Genomic DNA, 27,492 nt, shown 5'->3' on the forward strand with positions numbered 1-27,492 from the left:
AAAATATATCAACCTATAAAACAGACTTTAAATAAGCAATTCATTTCAGCAGTTCATGTCTGAAATGGACAACAAAGAAGCAACATGCTTGTCTAGTCCAACCCCTATTTGATACTAATCAGTACTCAATCATATAAACAACTATAAAAATTTGATTAATAGGAAAAACGAAACCTCTGACATGCCTCATTTATGCACAATAAAGCTTTATTTCGCACAGATACCGGATCAATGCATTACCATTTCACTGTGATACCATCTGGGACTGTGGTATCTTATCAGACCATTACACTTGAAAGGACGAGCCTAAAGTCTCAGCGCAGGGCTCTCCAGTTGGAGAGAATAGTCTCAGTGTCCCGTCGTAACAGATGTTAACTCTGGGCACAACTGTCCCTGCTGAACCCGCAGCTTGTCCTTTTTAAAGAACGAGAGCAGCCTCACAAAAAGGATACTGTGTGTACCCTCAAGAAACTCACTGTGAAAATGAAATTAAGTGGAGGAAAAAGGAAACCCTAAATCCAGATGTCATATTTGAAGTGGCTAATAGGACTGTACAGAACGTCAGGCTCCACTGAGGTGGCAGACACTGAGGCGTATATCCCAGAGAGAGGAGGGAGATGCACTGGAGAAATGGGCTGAGCAACGGCATTTCACCGCAGTCTGTCTGCGTGTGCCAGCAACCAGCCACTGTCATCTCAAAGACAAGACTGCAGTCAGACGTACAGACAGAGACTGCAATGTAGCCTAGGTATACAGTTGGGTTGCATGGTCCTAAATATGACCCCCCATGCACACACACACATGCAAACAAACACCAATCCTTACACACACACACACACACACACACACACACACACATACACACATAAACTGAACAGTAATTTCAGGATTTACAGTCCACTGGCTATCAGCTCAGTAATCGACTAATGGCCTTCACAGTGTTTGCAAAGCACTCCATTTTAACCTGGTAGGAATGTTCGCAATGAACACAAACTTATCCCCATCAGCTTTTTTAGCTCAAGGCAAATGTTGCTATGCTTAATCAGGATTAGGGCCTCCTTGAAGTCGATGTGAAATGAAGATGTGTCATTTTGAATCCAGACGTCGTGCCAGCAGGGAGAATGTATGCCGGACGGCGTGCCAGGACGAAGTCTGGGCACCGTGTGCCGCAAAGCTGCAGATGGTCATCTACAGAAATAGGCCTTGGCACCGGAGCCACTACTATTCTGATGCTCTGATGATGATAGGCTGAACCAAGTTTGGGTATGGAGTAAAAATGTTACACGAAGTACTGCACATGGTTGCTTGCGACATTTCAGTCACAGTTTAAAAAAAAAAAAAAAACCAAGGCGTTTATTAAAGTGCTGTGGAGTTTGAGAATCAACATCAGCCCATATGGCTGGAGGTTCTCTCTGGGTAGTTGCCTGTCTGTGGACAGGTGGGTACACAGCCAGGTGTTAGACTGAGCCTGCAAACATCCAGCACCTGAGCCAAATGAAGCATTAAGTTGCTCATTTTATGTGTACAGTTTGTTATGTTTCTCCCCTGTGTTGCGTAGTAAAGCTTGTGTTTGATGGATACCATGTACAGTTTAAACAAGTATCCAAGCTCTGTAGCGATTGTCTTCATGGGTGTCTCCTGTACATTGACAAGAGGGATTAGAGCATGATGTGTTCGAGGCTGCGGGGATGTGAGGGCTTGACACGCTCTCGCTAACCCCTACCAGTCACCCAGCTCGCAAAACAGTCAGCCAACACATCTCTGCAGCCAGCCAGCACAGCACTGCCAGGAAACACACTGTATTTAATGAAGCAGATCTGGGAAGTCAGGTATTTTTAGAAGCCACTTTTAGTGAGAGGAAACACCTCAGAATCTGTGAGGGGGAAAAAAAAAAAAAAACATTGCCTGAATTCTCCCCGAAGTTGCATTTCCCATACTAATGCCTATCTTTGCATCTTACTTAGCTATGCAGCTTGTCACCTTCGGCGCCTGCAACTGATTTCTGTGAATGTCATTATCGAGAGGGGTGAAAACAACAAACATTAGACTGGTGGTATTTTGATTTGCCCCTGCCGAATGGATTGACGGTCACACTGATTTTAGCATTGGAAATGCGGCAGGTGATGCACTTACTTGCCATTCATTGGGTAACAACAGCCACAGAGCAGGCGTCTCTGTGATAATACTTGACTCAGACATGTTGTTTAAGGTGGATCAGAAATTATTCTGTTTGTTACATTTGTATGATTGCGTAGTGGACTTGTTTTTCAAAACCATCCAAGTAATGACAGTCAGTGTGAGTGAGTCCTTAGAGGAAGTTGGATAGTTGCTGGATCAAATGAGGGAGATCGCCGCAGAGGCCCGTCTTCGTGCTACAAATATGACTCTAGGGGTGCTTCTGTCGAGGGATGAACTGGGACTCTGGGACTTTGGGTCTAAATAGATGTCCGGCCTTCAGGGATTCAGAGGTTCAGCTTTGGCCTGGGCTCAGCTATGGGGTCTTTGAAGGGTTTGACCCCACTGATCATGTCTACACTTTTGGATTCCCCATGATGTAGCTCTTTTTTAAAGGGACTTTGGCATGTTAAATTGCACTCTCTTATAAACCTTCATGCCAAATATTTTTCTTCATCTTTCTGTACATGAATTGGGAGCAGCTGTTTTTGTTACTGATTAATCTGCAGGGTTTTTTCTGGACTGTTACGTCCAAAAAATGTTACACAATAGTGAAAATGCTCACTACAGTTTCTTAGAGACCAAGGCAGCTTCTTTAAATTGCTTGTTTTATCCGACCAGATGACATCAAATTAGAAATTTTGAGAAGTTGGAACTGGCAAATATTCAAAATACTAGTCTGAAAAATGACACAGTATTGCAGCAATATTAGAATAGATGCCAATTTGTTTTCCTTTAATGATGGAACCAAATAATTGCCCAACTTGCTCAGCTGTACATGGATTACATGGTGTTCAGATATCTCAGTAGTTTTTTGGTAATAGCCTATTAGTGTCCCTATCTACCGTGTTAAATTTTCTGTTAACTAGAATTAGAGCTTGTGGCTAATACTTAGTTACTTGCAATAAAGTATAGCAAATAATATCTGATTATTCATGTACACTGTATTTGTCATTGTTTTGGGAAAGAGTCACTTTCCTACTGTTTTAATGTGTCTTTAATAGCTTTTAGACCATCATCTACCACTTAAGTGATAGAACACAGAGTGTTTTCACGTGTGACAGAGCTGCATACCTGCATCCTGTTAGTAAGTGCAATCGGCAACAATAACAACAACAACAACAACAACAGCAGCTGCAGTGTTGGGCCGAAGCCTGAGGGTAGAAGGAAGCGATGTTGTTGTGACTGAATGCGAGTGAGGGGAAATGCCACGCATGCCTGAACCTCACAGACCAGCACATAGTTTTGTGAAAAACACATTGCTGGTCTTTAGTGGGCATGGGAGTGGAAGAGACCCAGAAACACTGGGACGGGGAGGAGTGGGCTCACACACACACCTTTGTGCGCAGGACTGAACAGAGATTTAGCCAAGCTTTCCTGAGCCAGCTGTCTGCATGAGAAAATCACATCATGACGCTGTGCACTAGTGTTCCCTCTCCTGAAAAAAAAAAAAAAAAACTCTGATCAGCAGAAAGGTCGATCTTGCCGAACATGCACAGCCAGACACACTCCGTCTGAAAAGGTGGAAAACACCACTTTAGATTAGATCAGTCCATCCCAACACTTGAGACTCTGTTGCTGTAGCGGCAAGACAGCGCTGGAATCTCTGATGCGGTTTGCCTTTGGCTGTGAGCGGAGGAAGCATCCTCTCTCTGGCCGTCTGGGCTGATGTGGTTTAAACAAGTGTCTGTAGTGATCCACTGGGGGCTCCCAGGGAGGATCGGGTTGCCGGATGAGGATGTGGCCTGATGGAGCTCAGGGAGCTGGGGGGTCGGCCTGCGATCCGGGCTGCAGCAACCCCTGATAGGCCTTCCGTCTGCTACTGTGCTCCTGTTCTGCTACCTTACTGTCTGCTCGCAGCTCTGGTAACCTGAGCTCAGCGGCCCTGACTCTGTGCAGAGTGGGAGGCTTTGCATCCCCACAGTGCAGTGGATTATTGTAGTGTGCAGCAGAGTGAATACTTGGGTAAATGGAGGTGATGTAGAGATAAATTTAATCATGTCCTAATGGAGCTATGGGCCCGTTTACATTGTGGAGCAAGGACAGGCGGTGTGATTGACACTTAACTACAGCTACTATAATAACCTCCTTTAAAATCATGCAGTCACAGCAGAGTATGACCTTTGTTGTCATTGTACAAGTATGAGATTTAGTTTGCAACATCCATCATAATGCTATAATAAATAAGGTTTTATTTATATATGTAAAGACACACACCCCTGTAAAAATAAAATATAAATATATCTAAATAAAATAATTATTATAATACAATAATATATATAACATACATACAAAAATTGAATTCTAAATATATAAATAGAAGTAATAACAGCTTAAACTTAAACAAAACCAAAAGAGGGAAATAAATGTTTCCCAGATTAGCTGAAATTTCTCTCGCTTGCTGTCCCTCAAATATCTTATTTTCTCAAGATGAATAAAGCTCATCAAGTCATGTACCTCGATGTCATGAGTAGGTTTGAGTTTGTATGATCTAGTTATTAAAGTAGAAAAGGCGAGGGCACCCTGGTGAAGATTTGAAAGTTTTGTGCTTTTTGGGGAGAGGCCAAAAAGTGCAATGAGTGGGCACGGGCTGATTACAGAGCCCAACACTGTTGACAGAGAGGTAAAGATAGATTTCGACAAAGCAAGCAGAACATCTGTAGCAGTGTGGCTGGTGCCTGGCTACATGTGTCACACGTAGGATCTGTATCTGGCTTTATCTTTGCTAATCTGACTTTAGTCCAATATATGCGATGCCAAAATCTCAAGGCACACCTGTATTTATATCTGTGTACAACAGCTTCTGTAACGTGCTTTATCACTCTTATCACGACATAAGACAATAAAAATAAGAAAGAAAAGACAGGTAGCTGCCATGATACTGTCTACTCTTTTAGTGGTAGGTGGTGTTCGCTGGTGCTTGCTTGTAATTTGCTTCGTACAGTAAAGTGATCCATTGTCCCACTCATGGCTTTCTCCTTTTTATTGTTATCATCCCTCACACTGGCTGCCAATCAGGGCTTTTGACGTGTCACACACTTATAATTCCTACGTGTAAACGGCGACAAATAGGTTCCCCGTGAAGGTTTTTTAAATTAAATGAGTTGTGTTGTGGATGAGGAAGAGAGACTTGCAATAACGTTATCAAGTGCCGACACAACTCCCTTATTGTTGACATTCATTTCTAAATTGGTGTCAAGGTGCATTTGGGAAGGGAGTCTTGGAAACTCTGGAGCAATTTTCCTGACAAAATCTCAAATCTGGAAATACTGAAAATGATAGGTTTTAGGGAGGTTAAACTGTAAAGACAGTTAGGAGAGGTTTGCAAAAAATTCCATCTATGTTTAGGTCTTTAAATGTTCTAATGCCCTTTTTAGACCAAGAAAAATAAAACTTGCTTTTGATTAACTGTCTTAAAATCACACTCAGCTGACGTGTGTTACTGTCTGCAGACTACCTTTCATTTTCATCTGAGCTTCCCAGTCATGTTTTGTTATTTAGCTGACGTTCCAGCTCAGAGTCAGCACTATTTACAGGAATAATCTGAGTAAGGCTTGTTGTTGAATAAGCTACGTCTGTTCAGGTTTTCCCTTAACTTATGGTTTCTCCGAAATCTGTGGAAAAGCCATGCTTAATCACTATGGTTACAACTCCCCCCTCCGAATGCCTGCTCAAGAGAGGACTTGTTTACCATCTCTGCTCCAGACTCAATAACATGTCAATCATCGGGATTAGAACCTCCCCTGCCCACCTGCTATTGGTCCAGCCGATCGCTCCCAGTTTAACCCCCACCCTGCTCTTCCCAGACACCCTCCTCCCTGTCGTCCCTCCCCTCGAGCCCCACTGTGAATAATGAATGATTTCCCAACTGTCTGTCACGCTTCCTACTTATCTTTAGTGACGCAGGGAAAACGCACTGTGCTTTGATATCTCGGGAAGAATACACTGTTTAATCTTTCATCAGATCGTTTTTATGTTTTCACTCGGGCTGACACCTTGGGATTGGTTCGGGAAAATCACACCAGTTTACCAAATTCCATATGTTTGCACACTATACTTCATCCTCAGACGGGGCAGTGTCCTGCTGGCAGTAAACGTGTCACCAGCCTCCCAATGTAAACAGTGTAGTAGTCACTTACACAGCGTGCTCTCTAGCAAACGGGACATGACTCGCATTCAGATGAGGAGCGCTGCTGCACTGCAATCCTCTTCCTCTCAAGCACCAGCGTCCTTATTCAATAAAGTAATGCTCCTTTTTTTTTTTTTTTTTTTTTTTTTGGAGAATGCAACTTTGAACCCCTTCACCCATTCTCCTGCTACACACAAACACACACACAGACACACACCACAGAACCTTCTCCAGGCGGACAGTGTTGAAATCTAGCCATCTTGTTATCAGATTGAAGCAGCTTTTTTTTTTTGATACAGACTATGGGGAAAGAGGAAGGGTAAGGCATGCTTGATGGGCCCTGTGTCACATGACCCTGAACCCCCCTTGCATCCTGCGCTTTAAGAAGGCAAGGCCAGCCTGACAGAGAAATGAATTTGATGCTTGCTGCCTCTTCTGCTTTACTGCAGTCTCATTTTTTTTTTTTTTTTGTGCAAGACCAGAACTTCCTCGCGTGTTATTTTATTTTCAGCTTTATGTTCCTCTTTTCTTATCTCTCATTTCACCTCCATGATCATGTTTGTTGCCAAAATAGCCTCCTCATCTCAGGTTTCTGTAGTAATTCCTGAAATTATTATTGTGTTGCTGCAGCGGAACAAGGGATTAACATTCCCCCCCTTGAATCCTCTGCGGCCTGACACATTCTGCGGATTCCTCGCATAGTCCAGAGACTGGAGGACACCTTTAGAACAAAAAACAAACAGTGCACAGTGCTTGTCTGTCTCTCTCAGCACTGTCGCCTGTGCCTCTCCCCTCGCACTGCTGCTGTATTTAATGGCGGTTGTAGGGGATGCATGAGCTGCTCAGAAGGAGACTCCTCAGTGCTGACTGTCGCCTCGCTTACTATTGATGAAATGGACCCGGCCACTCCACGTGTTGCAGTGCTCTGGTGAGCAGCAGGGGCAGGCCGGTGGTTGGCTATGGTGTCTGACCTTACTGCTCAGGGAGAGAGCAGGAGGGGAGGGGGGTTGTGTAACTACTGTATGAGAGGAACAACATCATAAACCTCCCCACCCCCACTCCCAGCCGTTTGACTTATTTGACTCCACAGCCTCAGAGCATTGACAAAGTTTTTGTCTCTGCAGTTTGTTCCCTGCAACAGTTACTTCATGTGACACATTGTGTACTTAAGTAAGGTCAAATCCCAGCCTGCTGATGCTTCTGATTTATTCCTGCTCATATCAAACATCCCATAAGGAGACTGCAAGGATGATGACGTCTTATCTTAAGAGGAGCCCCGTGTTAGGTAGTCCCTTTCCTTTGAAGTAGTGGAAACCTACAATGCCCTGCATAGCTATGTGTAGAGAGCAGCAGCGTGGAAATAGGGCCGCATTAGGAGCATCTATAAATAGAGGATTGTATCCTTGATACCACGGGTTGTTTGGTCACACAGTGAAACCGGGTCGACTTATATGGATTTAAGGCAGCGACTCCCCCTCCCTCCACTTTCTTCTGGTGGAAGGTATGCATGTTTGGAATTTCTCTCCATTGAGGAATCTGTTAAAATGATGCGGGAGAGGAAGGGACCTCCTCCAATAAGGCTCATTAGAGTTTGCCTTGGCTGCCCCCTTTTGGTCGGATTCCAAGAAAATGAAGCCTCCCTGATGTTCCTCTCTCTTCTTCTTCTTTTTTTTTTCTCACCCTGCAAATGTGCAACACTGATCTGCCCGCTTTAAACACTCTAATGTGAGCATCATATTTCCAATCAAATCACAGCTGTCATGTGAGAAGCTGTGTGTCTTGGCGTTTGACGCTGTAGTTTTAAAAAAAGATCGTTGCTGTTTGTTTTGGAGCAGATCCAGGATAGTTAGATACACTATTCATGAGGTACCGCAGAGCCGGTCAACTCCTGGTGTGGCGGAGTGTGTACGTAGAACACAGGAGAGGCCATAGAGCTAAATACTCTACATTATGAAAACACTCTTACTGCAGTAACTGCTGTGTAATCTCAAGGCCTGTCTTATCAGGAGAGTGTTGGAAATTCCTGAGGTGCTGCAGTGTATTGAACCTAAAGATACTGTATCAGGTCTAGTGAATGAGATTTTCTTTTAAGGAAATACTCTTGTTTTTTCTTTTGTCATAGAATCCTGAAGAAATTTTCCAAACCGCCCATGTCACCTCTCCTGCCCTATTAGATTTGACTGAATGTGAGAAAGAACGGCAAGTATTTGGGAGACTTGTCAGGAGTGGGAACGATCATTCCCCTTCCCTCATGGAGCGAAACTGGAGCTGGCACCGTGGGAGTGTGTGTGTGTGTGTTTGCTCTGCAGCATTACTGTAGTGCACCGTCACGTTCTTAACCTACACAGATGTTTTTGTAAAGCAACATGAAATATTCATCAAGAGATTAGCTCAGCAGCCGGCTTCATTTTCTTGACTGATTCACAAAGCGAACCAGCGATGCTCCGACACCCGTGTTTAATTTAAAAGCAAATAAACAAGCGGAGCTCCTTTTCCTCTCCGCTATCTGGCACACACATACCAACTCGCATGTGCACACATGTCACACACACACGCACACTCAGTTTTCATCATGTGCACTCCTGTAGATGCATCTGTTATGGCCGACGGCGGAATTATTGACACTGATGACAGTGTAGTAATACGTGTAGTGTGACAGTCTTGCACATTATAATAATACACGTGAAAGAGAGTGGTAGAATGTGTGTTTTCGTGTACTTTTGTCTGAGCGTGTATGGTTGTGTGTGCATGCACATTTTCTTCTAGCTCTGGCTTTGCACCAGGAGGCGGTTGCTAAGGAACCAGGAGTGCTGTGCCTCTTATTTCAGTTCAGTTCAGTGTAGTTCAGTTCAGCTTTATTGCCCCTGTGTGGAAATTTGTCTTGCAGGAATAACAAAGAGCATAACAATAAATAGTAAACACTTAAGGCAGTAATACACAAACAACACAAGGGTTTGGGGGAGGCAGGTCTTTGCTGCCTGCACAGTTTCTAATATGCAAAAAGAGCTTTCAAATAAACTATAATCGATTGCTTATCTGTGAAACATTTCCCAAAAGAAACCTGAAACTCTGACTCAGACTTTCCCAGGGCAGCTCTTTATCTAGACAGAGGCTCCTCAAACAGTGAACAATCATTAGCAGAAAGCACCTTGTCACCAGGCCTTTCACAATCATTCATACAAGGGCAGACACACACACACACACACACACACACACACACACACACTCCAGGTGCTTTTTCTATGGAGTGGACTCGTCTGAAACTAGGACACCCCGGCCTGCAGTGTCTCAAGATTAGTTAGCAGTGGGAAATCATCTGCTTTCTCCCTTTTACATCTGCTTTTGCAGAAGTGCCTCTCTAAAAATAGGCGACAGTAAAAATGCTTTTGAGCATTGAAAACAGAAGACGCCTCCCATTCACCTATTTCATCTCCGTCACTGTTAATCTGAGTGTAAAGCCGATGAGATCAGGAGTAGTTGGTAAATCTACAAAACAAGCACTGACCTAATTTCCATCTAATTACCTGAATGAGTAACTTTTGTCTATTCCGTGTCAGAGTTTGGCTTCAGAAAGACTCGCTCTCTACAGCTGCAGGCTGATATATGACTGGTCATTTTCTAAGCAGTGCTCAATAAATCTGACAAACTGTAAGGATGCACAATCTGTCAAATGTCTGTCCCAAGCAACGGGAAAATGCTGCGTGTTATTGATAACATATTGTTGTGGGTTTGGGTTTCTCGGTGATGCGCAGTAAACAGCGAGGAGCTTCTATTATTCATGTTGCTCAAGCTTAATTTGAAACACCCCACACAATCGTTTTTCTGTCGATTTCTCTCACAGCCTGGAAGGACATACGGTAGTTCTTTCGTAGAGACACTAGTGGTAGTGGGAGTGTTTTTTTTTTTTTTAACTGCAGTTGTCTTTTTTCCATTATAGAAGAATATTAATGACAAGATGATATATTGGTTCTGTCTAAACAATCCACTAATAAACTTTGATTGCAAAGATGTTCAGATTTCATGTAGTTCTGTTTTTTAGTGGCTCTCTGGTTGCAGATTTGGCTTAAAAAAAAGCGAGGTGTACCTAATAAACTGGCAATTGAGTGTATATGTGCACATATTGGGTATGCACACGAAATCCATACTTCTCTTTAACCTATTTATGTATGCGTTCCGGCCTGTTACCAAGCAGTTATAACAAAACACATCTTAGTATCATTGAAATCATTGTCTACGTTCATCATTTACTAAGTTCTGAAGCTATTTAAGATTTGTACTTGACATTTAAATCACAATCTGTCCTTTAAAGGCATTACTTCTGTACCCTTTTGACCTTTGTCATCCTTGGTGTTGTAAGAGCGCCCAGGAGAAACTGTTAACTCCACCCAAAACTGACCTCTTCCCCATCTTTCTCTGTCTCCTCCAGTATGCCCACAACACTGCAAGCTCGCCTGCACAGACAAGGGGGAGTGCTGCCACAGCCAGTGCCTGGGCAGCTGCACGGAACCCAACAACGACATGGCGTGCTCCGCCTGCCTCCACTATTACCACGAGGGTCGCTGTGTGCCGGACTGTCCCCGGGACACTTACAAATTCGAGGGCTGGCGCTGCATCACCATGGACCTGTGCTCCCAAGTGCACCTGCCCGGCGACACTCACTTCGTCATCCACGGGGGAGAGTGCATGCCCGACTGCCCCTCTGGCTTCACCCGCAACGAGACTAATCGGTAAAGACATACCCTTCACTCCTAGTTAAGCTCCTGGTGATTTGGAAATGTCATGTCAGGTGACACACTGAATGTACGAAATATTAGGACGGGCTCCTTGAAACATTTTGCAGTATATCCAAGATTTCTCAAGTGTTCTTTGTTTAATGTTCCGAGTTTAATTCGTTCGGCATCTAACCTGGTCTTTTACACACACAGAGCCAGAGGTCTTAGTATTATTTCCTGGCTAATTTCTGGGTGCAGAGCAGTGTGGTTTCTCTTCAGTATTCACAGACACTAAAGCCACTTGTGTTCACTGTGTACTCCTGCATAATGAATTCATTTGCATAAAATATCCTTGAGCTGAACTTCACCTGACCTGGGCCTTCACGGGCTCCTTTCTTAAAGTAGGACTCAAAGCTGGAAGTGCAAGAGGTCAAGAGCATGTTGGACTGTTAACGATTCAAGTTTAGACTTCTCAGACTGTTTAGAAAGAGTGAAAGGTGCTCAACATAGTGCCTTGTTTTCACCACTCTACAGATTAATACTCAATGGTTTTAAGGAGAGACTCAACCAAAATGTCCACTTGACATTTCCTTTGTTTGACATTAACCCAGAACAAGAAAACTTCTTTGTGTGCAACGTTCCTCCCTGTTTTGTCTCGTCAATTCCCAAACTTTTCACGCAGACACTGCTGCTGTATATTTTTTGGCCATACCACGGCTGTTTTGTCTCTGAGGTCAATGCAGTGAGTCATTCTCTCACGAAACAAGAGTTCAGATGAGGGCCCATAAAAGATTAAACTCTCCGTGTGAGAGGTGACCTTGTATCATGCACTGAATTTATTTGCCTGAATCCTTTGGAATGCTTGGGAGCTAGGGAGTGGACGAATGATTTCAGGGTGAGGTAGAAAAGTTCACAGAAGATTTTGCTCATTCTCTGACAGTTCCAACTTTTTTCTCTTTCTCCTTATTTACTCCCTCCTTCTTGTTTGTGCTGTGTACAGCATGTTATGCAATGCCTGCAACGGCCCGTGTGATAAGCCCTGCACATCACCTGTCATTGACTCTGTGGATGCTGCTCAATCCCTGAAGGACTGCACTGTCATCGAAGGCAACCTGGACATCAACATCCGCCGTGGAAGTGAGTGAAGCTTTACAGAAGCATAGTGCTTTTAAAGGTTAACTTAAGTATTTTTCAACCTTGACCCTATTTCTCCATGTTTTTGTGTCTAAGTGACAAATGTGATGGAAACGGTTTTGGAAGTTGGTCCAATATTTGGCAAGAGCACTGCAGCTGGCAGTGCCAAAACAGGCTGCAATGTAACCAGTAAGGGCATTCGTGCTCCATCAGTTCATGTCCACTTAAGCCCTGTTTCCACCAAAGATTTTGGGTATGGTACCTTAGGAACCAAAAGTAACCCTTCAGACATGGTACCTAGACCCTAGGTCCGCTTAGTGTTTCCACCACAAACAGTACTCTTTCATGTGGGTGGAGTTGTTGTCCCTTATTGCTCCGTCCAGCTGTATTTCCTCATTTATCAGTATGCACCTCATTTATTGTCCACAGAACAGGCTGCAGTGAGTCTGTCTCGATGGGATATTTAAAAATGGCGGGTTTGTGTATTAAGTCCATCGAAGGCAAAAATATCTGGTCGAAATTTATATATATATTTTTAAATGCTTGAAGATCAACTCATAACTAAAAGTTTGTGTCATATAAAAACTAAAGTAATGGTCAAAGTTGTCACATTGAAATTTAAGTTGTGTTGATGGATTCACATCATCACCTCATGCACTGAGTAACATTACAAGTAAACGCTCCATCTTAAAAGCCACTGGCCTTTAGCCCAGTGTTTACTAATATGTGTAAAACTCTCCACAGTAGAACAGAGATTACACGAGCCTCAAAACCAGCCACAACTCGACCCTGAGCAGAGTGACGTCCTCTGTTGACCAGTCAACAGACTGCAGTGTTCACAGCTCCACTTTTTAGTAAAGGAGATCTGTGTGCTAGGTACCCCAACAGAGGGAGGACCAAAAATGGGGACAGTACGGAACGGTTCATTTGGTACCATCCACAACGTTTTTACCAAACTGAGCTGAAGCGTGTCGCACTGCTTGGTGGAAACGGGGCTTTAAAGTATTTGTTTTTGCCACAGACAGGCTTAAATTGTTATTCTAAGTGTCTGACAACATTTTGGAAAGGAGAAAGATCCTTTTTGTTGAACCAGAAACAGCCCAATATCACTATCACCAAACCCACCAGACTACATTTAAATAAACATTAATTTTATCATCATAAAACACACTCCATTCAAAGTCAGTAGAATCAAAATAAATCTCACAAAAGCCACCTTGGTTTGTTTGTCCACTGTTTCAACAATCCACAACTCTGGTTTGGTTGAAATAAGCCTTTAATTCACCCAGTTAGATGTGAAAATATACCGGTTCTATGCACACTCGAATTACCATGTATTTAAATGGAGTCTGGTGTGTTTGCCGATGACCATTTCAGGGCTGTTTCTCAATGAACAAAAAAGATCTTACTCTTTAACAAGGAAGCTGACCTCTGTAGGGTTCCTTTGAATAAAGTTGTCCTCGAGTGGTTACATTGCAGCTTGTTTTGATGCTGCCGGCTGAAGCAGTGTTGCCCAATACTGGACCAATTTCAAAAATGTGTTTGTCCTATCGGTCACTTTGACACACAGACATAAGAAAATAGGGTAGAGGTTGGAAAACACCAAAGTTACCCTTTAGTGGCACATATAATGTAAATCTTGTAGCGTAACTAAGCTTTGTAGACCGTACTACGCTACACAAGCAGGCTCATTTTTAATTCAGCTACAATCTCTCATACAATATACTATAGCCACCCATTATGATACTAACCTCGCTACACTTGACTGCCCAGCGAATATTATGATTACTGATACAGATAAAGTTGAACGGCTGTGTGGTCTAAGCTGCTGGGATCCGCAGTGAGGGCCACAAAATCAACATTACATCTGCTTCCTGCACTCTAACCCAATTATCACATTATGCTATAATGCTGTTTATTTGTTCAGTTGACAGGGCAGCTCACGAGCTAATCTCCACATATGATAAAGCTCATCGGGATATTTGCATTAAGAGCTAGCCTGAGTGTCATAGTAGCAGTGGAGATCCCTGTGGATTTCTTTTTTTTTTTTTTTCAATGTGGCTCTCTGCTTTGCATCTGAGTGTGTTCATCCCCTGTCCCCAGATAACATAGCGTCTGAGCTGGAGAGCTTCATGGGATTGATTCAGAAAGTGACGGGCTATGTGAAGATTCGACACTCCCACGCACTTGGCTCGCTGTCCTTCCTCAAGAGCCTGCGTTACATCAATGGGCAGGAACTCATCGACAAGTATGTCTGCGCTGTTTGTCTGCACTTTGTGTCTGTGAATGTGAGCATGCTTGTCTGCGTGGTGACTGAGGGAATTAGAGGACATGAGCAGACCGCAGCCTAGCAGGGAGGTTGCCACCAACGTATCACTGAAGTTACATAAATGTCAGAGTGACTGCTTGTTGAATGAGTGTCTGCCCCGGACGCTGAATGCGTGCATTAATATAAGTTTATAAGTCTAAATATACCAGCATCTTGTGTATTGCAGTGTCATTTTTTAAATGATTCACTAAGTCCTGCAGACAGGCTAGATAAGTGATTGTGGCTACAAATGGAAAGTCTCAGGTCCATTAAACTGTGATATCAGCAGCAGTCTTATTTATGAGGGAAAGCTTTTTTGGTAATGGCCAAAGGGGTCATGGGAAATCCTGTCGCCCTTCTTGTTGTCGTTTCTCCCAGGGTACAGTTTCACTCAGAGGAATGCTGTTGAGGATGGCAGACATTCCTCTCGCTCTGGAGGTGTTCTGCTGTGTTACTGACAGCTGCAGCTCAGAGTGTTAGCACGGCACTGTGTCTGTTTCATGTCCTCCTCTGTACAATCCCAGGCTCATTGTGTGTCAGACACACAAACCTGACCTCATGTGACGTCTACCTGTTTCAGTGCTTAACGCTGCCACCAGGTGGCAAAAAAAAAGATGTTTTTAACCACATTTCTGACAACTTAATCTCTCAGAAAACATGTTCACTTACAATAAAACTACCTTTTTGTTCATCTATTAGAGACGGTTTTAACCTCTTGTTGATCTCCTTCCGTTATCAGCATGTATGCATTCTCCGCCATCAACAACCAGCACCTGCAGCATCTGTGGGACTGGAATCAGCACAACCTGACTATTGGGAATGGACGTCTTTTCTTCCGACTGAACCCCAAACTGTGCATGTCTGAGATCCACAAGATGTGGGAGAAGACAGGCATAACTGTGAGGCCAGAGGAGGGAGATTTCCGTAACAACGGTGAAAGAGCCAGCTGTGAGTATATGCAGTATATTTTGATCTACACTCTTTTTGTGAGTGTGTACAGTCATGCAGTACGTGGGGACATTAAAGAGGAACTACACCCATTTTAAAAATTTATACATGTTTTTCTTACAGTCTAAGACAGTCCAAAAGTATTAGTTAACATGAATAACTCTCCTTAATCACAAAAATTGAGTGCTAAATTGAGTGTGATGTCATAGGGTATAAATTCTGGAGCTGCTCCATAGACAATGAATTAGGGAGGATGTTATAGATGACACTGAGAGAACCCAGGGGAATGTTCTGAGTATTTGGGTACATTTGTAGGGCAGCTGTGGCTCAGGAAGTAGAGCAGATCGTCCACCAAGCACACTAAGCACATGTCGAAGTGTTCTTGGGCAAGATACTGTGCACCAAATTGCTCCTGATGACTGTGTCGTCGGTGTGTGAATGTCTAAAAAGTGAGCAGGTGGCAACTTGGGTGGTAGCCTTGGCCAACAGTGTGTGAATGTGTGTGTGTGAATGGGTGAATGCGACACATAGAGTATTCATTGTCTATGGATCAGCTCTAGACTTTGTATTTCATGTCATCACAAGTTTGAGACTAACTTTTCTGGTTTCTGGCTTTGAGAGAGAGTAGCTCATGTTCACAAATATTGATCGAACTTTCCAAGGCCATGGAAATAACATATTGTAATTATCATATCGGTTGTGTTCCCCTTTAAAAAAAAACATGACATGTCATTTAAGTATTTTATGTGTCTCACTGAGTGTCCTGCTCTGTTGCAACAGGTGAAAGCCATATCTTGAAGTTCAAGTCTAACATCACAACGAGCCATACAATCAAGCTGTCTTGGGAGCGCTACCGGCCACCATACTACAGAGACCTCATCAGCTTTATAGTCTACTACAAGGAGTCGTGAGTACTCAGAAGACAAACAAGTCATTGGAGTGTAGGCTTTAGGGGCATCTATTGGCAGAAATGGTATATAACTATGTTGTCATTAGTTTATAATCGCCTGAAAGTAGAATCCTTTGGTACCTTAGAATGAGTGGGTCATCCTCTACGGAGTCCGCCATGTTTATCTGCAGTAGCCCAGATCAGACAAATGAAACACTGGCTCTAGATACGGCCATTCACATTTTCTCGTATTTGTGTTGGCCACCTTTGGCTCTCCTACAAGCTGGGCACATGGGAGAAGTTTCAGTTTTGCTGGATGCCACTAAATCCTACACACTGAATCTTTAATGTCTCAGACACAAGGTTCCACTCAATCAGAGCATTTTTAGGACAAACTAAATCTCACATGATCATATCTGTCTGGTTTTACATATTTTGCCCCAGTCACTGCAAACTGTGTGCACCTCATTTTACTGACAACCATTTTCCAAAGAGAATGTTTGAGCGCTTGGATGGCTTTCCTGCCTTCGAGGCACTCAGATGACCAACAGAAGAATTCCTCTAATGCAGTACAAACAACAAAATTGACAACATCATGTTCACAACATCCATGTCTGCTTATTGTTTGAGATCTGGGTTTGATTACCTGTCAGATTCTCTAATTGTACTTGTACTCAGTGAAACAAAAAGCTGACTTGAAGGTAGGTAATCACCCAAAAATTGCATGGTTTGCTTTGTAAAATGGTCCCGGAAATGTCCAACAACAATTGGCAAACATGAATCCTATCTTCAAACATGACCTAGAATGTTTTTTACTTTCGTACTAGATGTCATGGATGTCATTTCTTTTGTAAATGGTGAACATGTTGTGTTTAGTCCTTTTTGTCAGTGCAATGTTTTGTGCCTTCACCAGCCCTTTCCAGAACATCACAGAGTTTGACGGGCAGGATGGCTGTGGCTCAAACAGCTGGCACATGGTGGACGTGGATCTCCCTCTGGATAAAATCATTGACCCAAAAGTCACTCTTCAACACCTCAAGCCCTGGACCCAGTATGCTATTTTTGTGAAGGCCATTACCCTGCAGGTGGAGGACAAACACATTACTGGAGCAAAGAGTGATATAATCTACATTCGCACACGGCCATCCCGTAAGTCTGTCTGTGGAAATAATTAGTGATTGCAATGCTGCATTCTAATTACTGAACAACATTTTAATCTAACATACTGTGACTTTGTCTCTATTGCAGTGCCGTCTGTGCCCAAAGACGCCCGTGCATATGCCAACTCCTCAACAAAGCTAATGGTGAAGTGGTCACCTCCAGTCTTTCCCAACGGCAATCTGACCTACTACCTCGTCCGCTGGCAGCAGCAGCCTGAGGACAGGGAGCTCTACCATCATAACTACTGCTCCAAAGGTGTGCATGAGTCATTCTACAAAACAGCAACCATCTATTTATTGTCGGAGCTTTGCTACTGAAAAGTCCTTCCTTATAATAATAATAAAAAAAAAAAACACAGCCAGACATTGTTGGAAATACATTCATTTGCTTTCACTTTCAGGTCTGTCTGTTATATATGCACCTCCAACCAGCAGCTAGTTAGTTTAGCTTAGCATAAAGACAGGAAACAGGGGGAGTCTGGTTAGCTGTTTCCAGTGCTAAGCTAAGCTAACTAGCTGCTGGCTGTAGCTTCATATTTACACACAAACATAAGAGTGGTATCAATATTATCATCTTATTCTCAGCAAGAAAGTGAATATATTTATTGCTCAAAATGTTAGATTGTTCCTTTAAAGGTGTACTATGCGGGATTGTCGGTAACTGTTTGTGAACACGCTCGCCACCATAAGCTAAAGTTTCGCCTTGCTAAAATTTGTCTCTTGATGCCTGCTGCCTATGGTCTGGCACCTGGTTTCTACCTTTTTATAAAGTCCCAAACTTACCTGAGCGCTGGTTACACACCCATAAGTGTCCCAAAAAAAGAAAATGAGAGGAAAACAAGAAAATAAAGGCAGAGGGCAGAGTATCTGCAGGAATACACACCACCACAAACTACTAGTGGATCGTAAGTTGATGACTGAGAGGGATTATTTCTGTATGACTCTCTACATTGTTTGTTAGGAAAATGCTGCATAGTATATCTTTCATACTGACACATAACTTTGTGCAGGAAGTGTGTCAGAATCTATTATAAGCAGCTGTTTTGATGATGCAGAGTGCTTCCTGTTGCTAACCCCTCTTGGTTTCTCCTAAAACAGAGCTGAAGATCCCGATCCGTTTCCCAGCCACGGGGTTCACAGACATGGAAGACAACACCAAGCCCACCAAGTCAGACCTGGCGGGGGCAGAGAAGGGCCCGTGTTGTGTTTGCCAGAAGACGCCTGAGGAGAAAGACCGGGAGAAGGATGACCGTGTCTTCTTTAAAATCTTTGAGAACTTCCTTCACAATGCCATCTTTCTGCCGAGGTATAGTAACTCACAGACGTAGATGAGATATAATATCAGCCTCACAGTGGTCTCCCTAAACTGTTTACAGCTCCTGCTCTCTGCCTCCTTTCATTCTGTGTTGATGGCCATCAAAGAGCTGAACTTGTTTGTCCTGATTGGGCAAAGTGAGGGATGAGGTGGCGGCCCGGGTCGTAATGGCTCCTCTGTGGAGCTGACAGGATCCGAGCACGGGGGCGTAGAGGGACCTGACGGGGGCTGAGCCGGCCCGCTGGGCTCGGCCCTTTTGTCGGGCGGCGCAGATGAGGAGACACGCTGAGTAGGATCCAAAGCCTTCTCAGTGCTCTTGTGGCTTCACGTTGCCGTGGCAACAGTGGCACGGGGGATGTTAGGACCTAGCAGGCAGCAATTTAGGCAACACAAACAAACCCAGGAGAGAGATGTGATTAAGGAGTCTGAAGGGCCTAGTTTGGCTGCACACTCGTAGCTGCTCAAGCTTTTGTTCCCCACAATAGGGACTGACATCTGTGTTGTGTTATCATTTAACTTGCTCGTGGCGAAGGATGTTTCACTGTTTCAAAAACTCTCTCTCCGTTCTCCTCCCACCCTCCTTTATTCTCATATAGACAGCCACACACAATCTGTGCATTTTGTAGATTGGAGCTGTTACACTCCATCAGCAACATCCATCTCAGTGAAATATGGAGACCTTTTGATATACTTGTTGCCTCCTGCGAAGAACACTCAGCAGGTATCTTATAAATCCATAGCCTTAAACAATGCCTTTGAGCCTCCAAAGTTCATTCATTCAAACAGCGTTACAGTGCCCTTCTTTATTCCTTTGCAACGCTCTTGTGGAATTGGATCGATATGTCTTTGGAGGAAGAATAATAAAACAGCTTTCTGTTGTAATTGAACTCATATCTGCCCCCCCCCCCTTCCCTCCTCTTCCTCCTCTCTCTGGCTGTGTTGATTTGTTATAGTATAGCTGTCTAGGAAACAAGCGGATGGCAGGTCCCGGGCCTGCAGCGAAGGGCTCAGCCTGTGTATGCACAGACTCTCCACTGTAACAGAGCCAGCATTATTACAAACCACTCCAGGGAAAGGGCTCCGAAATCAGGGAGGTTTTTTCAAAAGTTCAGGGTTTAGACCCGGGGTGAGGGGAAAGAGGGCGGGTGAAAACAGAAACAGAAAGAAGAGGAAATGTTTTCCATTCTGTTCCCCTCCACTCGGCACTCCTCTCCTCCTCCCCTTGCACGCTCTCTTTGTCCGGGACTTTTTTCTGTTTTTTTTCTGGAGTGAGACAGCTGCCAGGAAATGTACAGTGAATCCATCTGGAATTCAAATGAATGAGGGAATAGCCCCATCAGCGATAGAAGACAAACACAAAGTAAGGAAGGCAGACTGATTTAGTGGTGGAGTGGGAGGGAGGGTGGCTGCACAAAGAGGATGGCTGCCAGTGTCTGTTTAGGAGACGTTGTGGTACGATCCAAAACCTGTTATCAGCTGACTGAAGCATTTATTTACTGTAATCGCCTGCTGTTGAAACTTATGATGAATATATACGAGATTAGATGATAAGGACTCCCTGGAAGTTATCTCTTCTGTCAGATCCAGACATCTTTCGCTCTTCTCTGTGAGCCTGTAGTATGTGCAGGCTAAAGGCTAATAATGTGCCCTACTCACCACAGACTGAATGTGTAGTCACGGCTTTCCTCTCTGGATTCCATTGCGTAAAGGTAGATCTTTTTTTAGCGGGCGAGGTCAGGACACTAACTGTAGTAACTCACTAGTTATAAGGTCATGCTTCAGTCAGCTGAAGAGCTTTCTCACAGTGTTCGGACCGCCCTGCTTAACCACAACACTATCATTGCACATACAGAAATTGGATCCCTCAAGTTGTCTTTCATCTGGCCTCTTGGTGGGGTCTATCCATCTATCTTCCTCTTTTTCTATCACTTTTGATACAGGATAGCTCAAGGTTTACTAGTGCAAATCTGCGTCCCTCCATCCATAACTCTCCTGTCAGTTTTCATATCTTTTTTATGTGTTTTCCAGTAGTAACAGTAGCAGTTTTCGAGTGCTGGACTTTGAGATTGTACCGCTCCACTTATAACTGCCAGAGATGAATGTTGACATGTCAGTGCGACTGGTCTTTCCCACGGATCTTTCTGTGTCTGTGAACTCATGGTGTAGGTGTATGTCTGCTCAGACACAAAAGATGCTTTGCTCAGTCTGAGCTGAGAATTTTTATTACTCCCGGTAGAGCTGAATAATAAGTTGATTACCAGATAAATGAACAGCAGCTCTTTTAATAATCTAATTTTAAGCAATTTTAAGCAAAAATGCCAAAAAAAATCTCAGTGTCCAGCTTGTTATTTGTGATGAGTTTGTCTTGTTTGATAGTAAATTGAATATTTTTGGATTTTGGAGTGTTAGCTGGACAAAACAAGTACCTTTTAGGAATCACCTCGGGCTAGAGGGCAGGTCCATCTGTGTTTTTTTGAGTGTTTTTCAAATTGAAACTCCCCCTCAGTCATTATCAGAAAGTGCTGATGTAGAGCAGTGGTTCCCAACTAGTGGGTCGTGGTCCAAAACTGGGCCATGGGCCCATTCTGAATGGACCGCAGGTGACTCGTGAACGTGTCAAGCTTGTAAACACACTTTATTTTTAAGTACTGTAAATTTCCAGCGCAGAGCTTTTATTTTGAAATGCTGTTTTCTGCTGTAGAGTGAGATACTAACAGACCGCTACTTGACAGAGACAGCAAACTAGCTTAACGACATGGCCAAATGCAAGTATGACGCTGAATGTATTAAACTGTGAAACCACTGGGAGCCACTGATGTGGATTACAGTGTTGATTATTTGTATCTACGCTCTCTCTTTAAAGCCTTCAGACTCAGTTGACAGACACAGTAACTTTACCACACATCACATGGAAGTTGCTGGTCTAGTTTAGTTTGTCTGTTACTGTGTTACTTTGGGAACTAAAATAACATGGTGTCCACATTAGTTCATGGGTTTATATAGCAGCGACGTTGTGCAGAAACCTATGTCAGGTCACGTAGGAAACAGTTTATTAAGAGGAGCTTGACAAAATAGCATTTTCAGGTTGAAACATATATACTTAGATTCAAATTTTGTATCTTAATACATCATCTAAACTACCTTAAAGCTACAGAAAGAAAAAAAAATCTATGAATTGATCAACAATGAAAATGACAGTTAGTTGTGAATCCCCAGTCTGCAGCTTGAATCATATCTGTGCTGTTTTATACGCTGCAATAAAACCTAGCCACCTGTTCATGCTGTCCTCATTACATTTCCAAACAACCCCTGAACATTTATAACCTTGTAAGAGCTCCGTAAAGGCTCCATATACTGTTTATCACCTTTTGTCACCTGCTGTCGATACAGATTTCATTTTCAAACTCAATCAGAGTTGGGACACTTTTCTTTGTCCATCTGTCTCAGCTGATGATTTCGCAGGTAGCTACTGTAGGCAGTGTGCCCCGTGGCGTCTGATGTGCCTCTGCTGCTGCGACAGCCACAGCTGTCAGCACCTGCTTGCCCTCAGTAATGACGATGTCCAGCTCCAGGTGGCTCCACAGCTTATCATCTGCACTATGAGACCACATGTCCATTCGACACAATGCCCTCAGTTTGGCTGCTGAAAATTGGTCATTATGATTGAACAGTTTGGTTCAGGATGTCAGTGTCACAGAGATAAAAGCCATATTTTCTGTCATGTCAGCTTTTTTTCCTCTTGTCACACAGAAAGTTTTTTCTTTTTCTTTCTCTGGAAAACTTCTCTTTTTCTGTCTGTCTACCTCGCTGTGATCTGTCTGACCTCATCCTTCCACACAGCTCCGCAGGGAGTAGTATGCAGCATCTGGATACATGGCAAACACACACATACACACACACACACACTCATACACATACACTCACTCCACCCGGTTGTGAGATGCTTCAGCTATGTGTAAAATGCTTTTGGGAGTTATAAACCTACACTTATGTCTGACGATAAGATATTCAGGACATACTGTACACCTTTCTGTCTTTTATCATAATAACAGTGCTTATTATACTTAAAAGTGCTGTATGTAACTCTGGAGAAAAATAGTTTGTAGGTTGTTAGGTCTCATTTCCAGGGGGTCATTCGGTCTAACTATCAACCAAAAGTGTCGGTATTTGACCACTGACCGTTTTCAAAATCAGGTTTCTTTCAGCTGTTGTATCCTCTTTATTTCAGACCTCCAGATCGTCGACGTAGAGATGTTTTTGGTGTGGCTAACAACACACTGCTGCCTGACGGTGTTGGTCGAGGGAATACCTCCATGGGCCTGGGGGATAACAGTACAGATGGCATTCCTCCTATCAGAGAATACCCCTTCTCAGAAGACAAGAGCTCAGTAGAATATTTAGAGATCCCCACCCTGCGGCCCTTCACTGTCTACCGCATCGACATCCACGCCTGCAACGAAGAGGTGGGGCGCTGCAGCGCTGGAGCCTTCGTCTTCTCCAGGACCAAACCTGCAGGTTAGAGAGTGACCTGAATACAATCTTTGATGAAAGTGTGGCACAGTATGCTGCTATTACACTGTAGACAATGCTTGTTGTAATGTTGTGCGTGTGTTTCCCAGTCAAGGCAGATGACATCCCTGGAAAGGTGATCTTTGAGAGGAGTGATAAGGTTGAAGGTTGTGTGGTGCTGCACTGGCCAGAGCCTGCCATGCCCAACGGACTCATCCTGATGTATGAGATCAAGTTCCGTCTGGGGACTGAGGTGAGTATAACTAAAGATTCCCTCGGACATATTTTAAAGGAACAGTGTGTAAGATTTAGGGAGATGTAGTGACGTGTAGCAGTGAGGATTGCAGATTACAACCAGCTGAAACTTCTCCTGAGTAGGCTTCTTTATTCAGGAGTTGTTTTTTTTTTTTTTTTTCTTTTACAAAGAGCTGAATTAATAAACAGCTGTTAGCCTAGCATCTGCAAATGTGTGCTCACCTTTTTCTCTAATAATTCAAGATCTAGACATTCAGGAGGTCTTTACCAGGAGCCAAATTATCCACAGGGGTCTCTTCTTTTTCTGAACAAACAGATCAGGTGATTTAAACCAGAGAAAACACAGAGTTAAGTTTCACATTAAAAAAGTCTGTGTTTTTCCGACACTGTTCGTTGCGGAGGGGCTGCTAAATACAGCGTCCAATGCCAAAATGTGAATGGCCCTGAGAGCGTTTGGTTTATCTGTACAGAGCTACTGTAGAAACATGCTGGTGCAACATGCCGATCTCTGTAGACAAGGACAGGCTCCCTATGTAGATATAAACAGCTCATTCTAAGGTTAAGAAAACACAACCATTCTTATTTTTGGGTGATTATACAATTAAGAAAACATACCATTTATATTCACTTTCAGCCAATATGTCCCCCTAAATCCTACACACTGGACCTTTAAGACAAAATACTTAAGAATATATGAACACTGCTTGGTGTAATAATTTGTCTCCATATGGTTTTTCCACAAAAAGTTCAATGATGTAGTTAAAAATTCTAAAAATTGTCAACATTGACATCCATTATTGATCTCTATGGTATGCATGCATATGAAAATATTGTGCATTTACAAAGTTTATATATGTGACAAAATATCTATTTTACTTCATGTTGCCAACACATCTTAAGAATTCCCTCACTAGCAGATAAATGTGAAAACAGCCTTCAAGTGTGGTGTCATACTGTGCACATTATTCTTTCTGCAAAGCGAAGCTCAAGTGTTCAAGTGAAGTAACAAAAAGCAAAATAGATTTTTACTGGGGCAGGACTATAAAGTGATAGATCTGAAAGTCCCTATATTGAATTTATTTTTGAAAACACAATACTTTTTACTCTACGTTTTACTCTCCTTACCTGATTCTGACTGACTTTGATTGTTCACTGTCTTTCAAACATTAACCACCATGTGTTTGCTTCCAGCCTGAGAAACACGAGTGTGTGTCACGGCAACAGTACCGCGAGCACAAAGGAGCTCGGCTGACCAACCTGGGCTCGGGGAATTACTCTGCTCGCGTACGTGCCACTTCGCTTGCGGGGAACGGCTCCTGGACGGAGAGCGTGTCCTTCTACGTGCCTCCACCCAAACGTAAAACACCATTTCTCCCACTTTAAATACTGTATATTTAGGATTTTTCTTGTCTAATTGAGCATTGATAAGAACTGACACCTTTAGTCAGTGCTGATCACTTGTATTTCTCTGCTCTGTCTGGCAGGAGACGATGGTGTTACGTTCTACTTGGTCATCATAATTCCCATCATAGTGACACTTTTCATTGCCAGCATCACCACGATTCTCTTCTTCGTCAACAAGAAGAGGCAAGTGTTTTTATGAACATACTTTCCACATTGCCAGACAAAGTCTCTCGACAGTGTTGCTCTACCTCGCCGTGCTCATGAAACTTAATGACCAGTGTAACGTTAATTAGAGTTAATAGGTGTTGTTTTCATTAACATTCCCCTGTGGTAAAGACGAGAGTTCTTATGGAGGATTACACATCCCGTCCACAATCGGAGCTGCCTGCTGACTAACTCAGCTGTTTTTGTGTCAACAGGAATAGCGACAGATTGGGGAATGGAGTCCTTTATGCGTCTGTCAACCCTGAGTACTTCAGTGCTGCTGATAGTAAGAATATTCAATATCTCGTCAGTGTTTTTCTTGTTAAGTTTCACTGTGTGTGTGTGTGTGTTGCTGACGTGCTGCCTGTTGTGTTGTGCCAGTGTATGTCCCAGATGAGTGGGAGGTGGCCAGGGAGAAGATCACAATGCACAAGGAGCTGGGCCAGGGCTCCTTTGGCATGGTGTACGAAGGCATCGCCAAAGGAGTGGTCAAGGACGAACCTGAAACACGGGTGGCCATCAAGACGGTCAATGAGTCGGCCAGCATGAGGGAGCGCATTGAGTTTTTGAATGAAGCGTCTGTCATGAAGGAGTTTAACTGTCATCACGTGGTAAGATGGACACAGTGGACATGGTCACCATCATGCACCTGAGTGAGAAAAGCCTGGAATAAATGCAGATACATCACCACAGCACGGCTTAAAATAAACCAACACATCATTATATTGAACCCGGTAGTAAGAAAGTGCTCTCGATTATCATCATTTCCTAATTAATCTGCATAGATGCAGAGAGAAAGGTGTCAGCGGGTCACAAGCGCCGAGTACAACGTGCTTGTCTTTGCTTAGGCAGCCACAGCCCGAGGCATGGTTTAGCCTCCTGGAGATTGTGTAGATTCTCTCATCAGCGTGATCACAGCCTCATTAACTACGTTAAACGGATGTGTTAAAGATTTTTCCCTTCCGGAAAGCTGCTGTAACAACCTTTTCATTAACTCTGGCTGCTAAAAAGCCAAACACTTAATTATTAAATTCAATTTGTATGATTTAAAGGAAATTATTTTTTTTTTTACAATCTTCAAAGCAAGTTAAAGAGAAACTGTATTTTAAAATATGAAAATAAGATGTAAAATATGAACAATTAAACAGCTGCTTCTACTATCTACTAATTTTATACATTAAATGTACACCATGCAGGATTTAAAAAACAATGTATAGACTCATACAGGAAGTAACCCCTGTCCATCATCACTTATTACCCACTAGAAGTGTAAGGGATGTATTCCCCTGCAGAGACAGACATTTTTTGTGCTCTGGATGTTTATGGGCATGTACACCCGTAGAGCTAAGGTGAGGTCGGGGCTTTGTAAAACTGTAGCGACCAAATGAGAATGAATCTGGGGTTGACTTTCACTTTCACTGGCAAGCCTGTTAAGAAACAGTAATCCACAATCCTGCATAGTATACCTTTAAACTAAATACCAATCTTTGTTGTTTTTGTAGTCAGTGTACAAGAAATCATCTGGTTTATACTAACATGAAATGATACAATGCATGCACCATCGCACATAAATCGAGCTGCCAGTTAAATTTGTCACACACAGAAAGTCAGTGTTTTTCCAAAAATTGTCATAGTTATTTTTGTTTTCTGATGTGTTCCTGGATCCTGGAGCTGTCTCACCACCATCTGTGGTTACATTTCCTTTGTGCATTGCATTGTGGGAGAACCGTGTCCATCAACAACACAAAAAAAAACATTTTTTTTAAGTATGTTTCTATACAAACAATACTAGAGTTGAGCTGAATACTCGATGAAATGGATACAGAGAATGACTTTTAATGAATACGAGTATTATTCAAATAAAATGGGTCTATATCTGTACTGTAGTTTTCTAATAAATGATAAACACACCTACTTCTGATCAACCCATACCAATTTGAGGCTTAAAATGACAACTTCTAATTAGATCCCGCTCATCTCCAGTTTAGGTCCCACCCACTCTCAGACGCCCTCATTTCAAGTACTAATTCAGATACAGATGTTTTAGTTGGTTGAACAGATACAGCTACAGATGCAGATAATGGTGTACTCGCCAGTACTTAGACACTACATATGAAAAACCTGCTTAGATTTAAAGTATATTTTGTTTTTGGGACTTTTGCCTCATCATACCCAACCTGTGCTCTACTGTGATTGGTGTAGGTGCGTCTGCTGGGCGTGGTCTCTCAGGGACAGCCAACCTTGGTGATTATGGAGCTGATGACCCGTGGAGATCTCAAGAGCTACCTGCGGTCTCTACGCAAAGAAGTAAGCTGCTTTTCCTCACACACCCACACACACAGAAATAGGT

The 27,492-nt window shown here is 43.1% G+C and overlaps 1 protein-coding gene across 1 annotated transcript in view; it reads left to right on the forward strand.

Annotated features, from left to right (window-relative positions):
* Positions 1-27,492, forward strand: part of igf1ra (insulin-like growth factor 1a receptor) — an 87,772-nt gene that overhangs the window by 50,232 nt on the left and 10,048 nt on the right. Inside the window, exons 3-17 of the mRNA XM_049574262.1 lie at positions 10,731-11,031; positions 12,017-12,153; positions 14,254-14,398; positions 15,198-15,406; positions 16,187-16,313; positions 17,209-17,444; positions 17,544-17,711; positions 18,554-18,761; positions 22,999-23,285; positions 23,390-23,532; positions 24,726-24,891; positions 25,019-25,121; positions 25,358-25,428; positions 25,524-25,753; positions 27,345-27,449. Coding sequence (XP_049430219.1) covers positions 10,731-11,031; positions 12,017-12,153; positions 14,254-14,398; positions 15,198-15,406; positions 16,187-16,313; positions 17,209-17,444; positions 17,544-17,711; positions 18,554-18,761; positions 22,999-23,285; positions 23,390-23,532; positions 24,726-24,891; positions 25,019-25,121; positions 25,358-25,428; positions 25,524-25,753; positions 27,345-27,449 — 2,636 coding nt within the window. The remainder of the gene's footprint in view (positions 1-10,730; positions 11,032-12,016; positions 12,154-14,253; positions 14,399-15,197; positions 15,407-16,186; positions 16,314-17,208; positions 17,445-17,543; positions 17,712-18,553; positions 18,762-22,998; positions 23,286-23,389; positions 23,533-24,725; positions 24,892-25,018; positions 25,122-25,357; positions 25,429-25,523; positions 25,754-27,344; positions 27,450-27,492) is intronic.

The sequence above is a fragment of the Epinephelus fuscoguttatus genome, linkage group LG4, assembly GCF_011397635.1.
Source record: "Epinephelus fuscoguttatus linkage group LG4, E.fuscoguttatus.final_Chr_v1".
NCBI classification, from domain to species: Eukaryota; Metazoa; Chordata; class Actinopteri; order Perciformes; family Serranidae; genus Epinephelus; species Epinephelus fuscoguttatus.